The 5,403-nt window shown below is 39.5% G+C and overlaps 1 protein-coding gene across 1 annotated transcript; it reads left to right on the top strand.

Moving 5' to 3' along the window:
* The first annotated feature begins 337 nt into the window (after window positions 1-337).
* On the top strand, window positions 338-1,276 carry LOC143410953 (olfactory receptor 7A10-like). The gene has a single exon (XM_076871777.2). It carries the CDS (start codon window positions 338-340, stop codon window positions 1,274-1,276), a length of 939 nt encoding a protein of 312 aa, XP_076727892.2.
* Window positions 1,277-5,403: the final 4,127 nt, after the last annotated feature.

The following is a 5,403-nucleotide window of genomic DNA, read 5'->3' as shown; positions in this document are numbered from 1 at the left end:
ACAACTTAGAATTCCATGAAAAATGATTGATTTCACCCGTTTGGTGCTTTATTAGGAAACTACTATAGTTTCAGGCTAGATTTAAAGTCTGCATTCAGCACATGTCTGTTTTGTATTTTATTATTGGACAAATTCTCACATTTAATTTTATGTATGATAATACATAGAATTTATTCAAAATGCAAGGGCTAAAGAAAGAAATGGGTAGGACAACCTGAAGAGAACTTTCTAAATATTACTAGAATTCACATTGTAGATTGAAGGACTGTGTTCAGCACTGATCTCTCTGTGCTGTGTTGTCACTATGTCCCTATCTTGCAGCAGACTCCTCAAAACTATGAAACCAGAAAACCAAACACTTGCAGCAGAATTCCTCCTCCTGGGCCTCTCAGAGGACCCAGAGCTGCAGCCCCTCCTCTTTGGCCTGCTACTGTCCATGTACCTGGTCACAGTGCTTGGGAACCTGCTCATCATCCTGGCCTTCAGCTCTGACTCCCACCTCCACACCCCCATGTACTTCTTCCTCTCCAACCTGGCCTTGGCTGACATCTGTAGCACCTCCACTGTGGTCCCTAAGATGCTGCTGAACATCCAGACAGAAAGCAAAGCCATCTCCTATGCAGGCTGCCTCACTCAGGCATATTTTTTCATGGTTTTTGTATGTATGGACAATTTACTGCTGACTGTGATGGCCTATGATCGCTATGTGGCCATCTGCCACCCCTTGCATTACATGGTCATCATGAACCCCCGCCTCTGTGCCCTGCTGGTTCTAATCTGTCTGCTCATCAGCACTGTGGATGCCCTGGTGCACGCTCTGATGTTGCTGCGTCTGTCTTTCTGCAAACATCTGCAGATCCCCCACTTCTTCTGTGAACTAACTCAGATCATCAGGATGGCCTGTTCGGACGCTCTCATCAATAACATTGTTGAATTTTTAGCAACCATCTTCTTGGGTATTGCTCCTCTTTCCGGGATAATTTTCTCTTATGCTCAAATTGTCTCTTCCATCTTCAGAATCCCATCAACTGATAGAAAGTATAAAGCTTTTTCTACCTGTGGGTCTCACCTGTCAGTGGTTTCCTTGTTCTATGGAACTTGTATTGGAGTTTATCTTAGTTCTGCTGTTACTGATTCTCCCAGAATGAGTGCCATGGCCTCGGTGATGTACACTGTGGTCACCTCCATGCTGAACCCCTTCATTTACAGCCTGAGGAACAAGGACATGAAGGGTGCCTTGAGAAAACTCACCATGGGGACATTTTTATTGTTGTAACCCTGTTAAGTTTCCTGAGTGTGGGTCTCTACAGGCAAAGAGAATGAAATATTGGGTCTCTATCATGGTTTAAATATGAGATGTTCCTATAAAAGCTCATGTAGCAATTCAGGCATATTCAGAGGTGAAATGGTTAGATAATAAATCAGTGGGTTAATCCTTATTGGGAATTAATAATTTCAATGTATTAGTGGATGGCAACTAGGCAAGTGCTAATAGCTAGAGGAAGTAGAACACTTAGGAGATGCCCTTAGAGACTCTATTTTCTCTCTGGTTCCTAGTTCTCTCTGTCTCTCTGCTTCCTGCCTTTCATAAGCTAAAGAGCTTTTGTATGCCACACACTTCTGCCATGATTTCCTCATCTCTAGGGCCCATTAATGAAGTGGGCCAACCATGGACTGGACATCTGACACCATGAAGCCAAAATAAACTTTTTCTCTTCTATGTTCTTCTTCTCACATATTTTAGTCACAGCAATGAAAAGGAGACCAATACAACAGGCAGGAAATCTTGAATCTTTCTTAATTCAGTTTTCCTTGCAAACAAATGGTGAAACACAAGCTTTCAAGAAAGTGTCTTTGTATGGAATCCTAAGAACTGTGGTTCTTACTAGCAGTTAATATGTTTTGCTCCATGTCACAGATCAACTAATTTCAACTCTTGGTTCCATTTCTACATCTATCATAAGCTCAGACAAATGTCACACACTTAGTAATCATTTAGGGAATATATCTGTCTCATAGAAATATGTGAATTTTTTTCAAGTATCACAATGTTTATGGATATATATATATATATATATATATATATATATATATATATAAAATCAGGGCATGGACATGACTTAATAAATTAAGTAGATTTAATTTCAATACTATAATAAAGGGACCAATTCAAATTCTCACCATTTGCTTCACACCCACAAAAACCACTTTAAGGGCATTGAGAAGTTCTAAACTGTATACAAAAAATTGGCTGCATTGAGCAAGTAATATTAAACAAGTAGTTATTTTATCAACAATCTTGTATTAGTAAAATCATGGTAGACGTGTTCTTGGTTCTACATTAATTGTTAATGTAACTTTATTGACAAATGTGGTTCTGGGGAATGAACCCAGGCCCTGCAAATGTAAGCCTCACTTACACTTCATCACTTCTCACTTCATACCTCTCCCTTCCAGTTATTGCCAACTTCCTCTTGATTTTGACCTTCTTTCCACCAGAATGTCTAGAGATAACTGCATTTGAAAACAATCCATGGCTCTTTCTTATATAATAGGTATATTATGTAGAAATGCATTTCCCATATCCAAACACATGGAGGGTTCCTAGTCATGCCACTGGGACTTATTTTCACCTTGTTGCATTGTGGTTGTAGAACGTATTCTCCCTATAATTTTAATTCTTTGAATTTAAAAAAATGGCCTTAATTCTCACTGTTGTCAAACAATTACATGTTCCAACTGTAGTGATGAAATAAATGTGCATTCTTTGATGGGTGTGTGTGTGTGTGTGTGTGTGTGTGTGTGAGTGATTCCTGGGACTGAAAGCAGGGGTGCTCTACCACTGAGCTCCACTCCCAGAACTTTTTATTTTTATTTATTTATTTATTTTGGGGGACAGATTCTCCCTAAATTACTGAGGCTGACCTTGAATTCGAAATCCTCTTGCTTCAGACTCCCAAGTAGCTGAGGTTACAAAATATGTGAATTTGGGCTGGGGATATAGCTCAGTTGGTAGAGTGCTTGCCTTGCATGCATAGGGCCCTGGGTTCAAGCCACAGTACCACAAAAAAAAAAAAAGTGTATTCTACAGTTATTGAAAGCATCGTTCTCTGCATGTCCAATCAGTCCAACTTGGTAATCATGTTCAAATCTGGGTAAAACTTTCTGATTCTGCTGGTCTCCTTGTTGTACAATCATGATGAGATGGGTGGTAAATTCACTCAGTGTGACATTGATTTGTCTGCTTATGCTTGTGATTTCATCAGATGACTCTTAAGTGACTGCAGATTCAAAATTTCACCTCTTCCTAGTGCATCAGATTTCTCATGTTTATGAAATCACTTTAGTTATCTCTGAGCTTGGTTTGCATTAAGGTCTGCTCTCTTTGACAGGAACACAGTGCAGTTACACAAGGCTTTTCTGAGTTCTCCAGATGAGGGGAAGCCTGGGTGTAGTTCTTACTAGCAGTTAGTTTATTTCCCATTCTCCCTCATTTCTAAGGCCATCCCTTTGCACTACCAGAACAAATAGTAAAGCCCTTTATTCTCGGCCTTCACTCCTGACTCTGCAGACACCCACAGCTCACATCTGTGTCTCCCCGACCCCTTCATTGGTAAGATCCGTTCTAGTGCCTGACTCAGCTTCTGGAGCCCTTGTTTATATATAGTGATTTATTTTATGTTCCTTTGTTTGAATATAGTTTTAATTTTAATTAAAGGATTTTTAGCTCCTGTGTTATAAATGGGGAAGCAGAGACATGGAGAGGGTAAGTAATGTCCCCAAATTTTGCACAGGAGACTTCTGGATACAAACCACCCAAAGTTCACACTGTACCCCCCATGCTATGCTGCTTGAATGATTCTCCCAGGAAGACTGCAGTGGCCTCAGTGATGTACACTGTGGTCACCCCCAAGCTGAACCCTTTCATCTACAGCCTGAGCAACAAGGATGTGAAGGGCGCCTTGAGAAAACTCATTTAAGGAATATTTTCCTTTTGTGATTCTCTCAACTGCCCTCAGTATGAACTTCTAGAATGAGTCAAAGAGGATGAAATATTGGTGCACCAGAAATCCTGACTTGTCTTTTTCTTTTATTTTTTCAGTATTAGAGATTGACCCCAGGTGGGCTCTACCACCAAGCTATATCCTTGTCCCTTTTTATTTTTTACTTTGAGACGAGAGTGTCACTAAATTGCCTATGCTGCCCTCAAACCTGTGATTCTCCAGCCTCAATTTCTTGAGGTGATGGAATTACAGGCTTGGGCCACCGTAGGAGGCCTGACTCTATCTTGGTGCAATTCTCTGAGCAAAGTGGACTTTCAAGACAAACAGCGTTGTATTGACCCTGCTTTTGTGTGTTTCCCTCCATTTCACATACCAACTAACTTACTTTGAGTTCAGTTTCTGCATCCATAAAATGGGCAAAGTAATACCCTGCAAGTAAATAGTGATTTGGGGAATATGTCAACTATATTGGGATGTATATGGTAATTCAAAACATTTGCATACACAGAATTTTGACTGTCTGACGTACCAGCAAAATGAGCATCAGGTGGGCAGCACACATAATCAACTTGTAGTGAATACTTCCACATTAATCCCTGGTTGTTTTTTGTTTGTTTTGTTTTGTTTCTCTCTTACTGGGGATCAACCCCATGACTGTTCATGCTGGGAAAGTTCTCTATCACTGATGTCACCACCAACCCACCACGTTAATTATTAATTAAATCAGTTCTTACTGCACCCTGTTTCCTTTGAGGGTGGAGATCCTCTTTGTTTTGTCCTCAGTACTTCCAGAATCCATACCTATAAATGAATTTAAGCAAAGTCCATTGAGAGTTTTACATAATACATGTGCTATGTAGAAATTCAGCAGAAATGCATTTTTTTCTTTTCTTTCTTTTTTTTTGTTTTTTTTTTGTTCTCTCCTGGTATTGAGGATTGGACCCAAGGATGCTTTACCACTGAGCTATGTCCCAAACCCTTTTATTTCTTTATTTTGAGTTGGTCTCACTAAGTTGCCCAGGCTGGTCTGTAACCTTGGACCCTCATGCATCAGCCTGTCAAGCATCTGGAATTACCAGTGTGTAGTACTGTGCCCAATTAGATATGCACTTCTTAATATGGGAGACCTCTTATTATGTTTTGGGGTTCATTTGTAGCCCAGTTACATTGTGGTCATATTCTTTATATAATTTCAACAGTTTGAAATTAAATATTTGTCTTACATGGAATTTGTGGTCAAATTTAGTAAATGTACCATTTGTGCTAAAACATAACTGTGTGTTCTATAATTATTGATTGCATTTTTTTCTATATATGTCCAATAGATCAAGTTTTTAATCATGTTAAAATCTTGTGGATTTTTGCTGATTTTGTTGTTTGTTGGTCTCCTTTTTGTATA

The sequence above is a fragment of the Callospermophilus lateralis genome, chromosome 1, assembly GCF_048772815.1.
Source record: "Callospermophilus lateralis isolate mCalLat2 chromosome 1, mCalLat2.hap1, whole genome shotgun sequence".
Classification (NCBI taxonomy): domain Eukaryota; kingdom Metazoa; phylum Chordata; class Mammalia; order Rodentia; family Sciuridae; genus Callospermophilus; species Callospermophilus lateralis.
The sequence above is the reverse complement of the archived record's forward strand: the minus strand, read 5'-3'. Positions and strand labels throughout refer to the sequence as shown.

Bases quoted from the DNA above. Each gene is read 5' to 3' on its own strand.
- LOC143410953 (XM_076871777.2), top strand. From the start codon at position 338: ATGAAACCAGAAAACCAAACACTTGCAGCAGAATTCCTCCTCCTGGGC.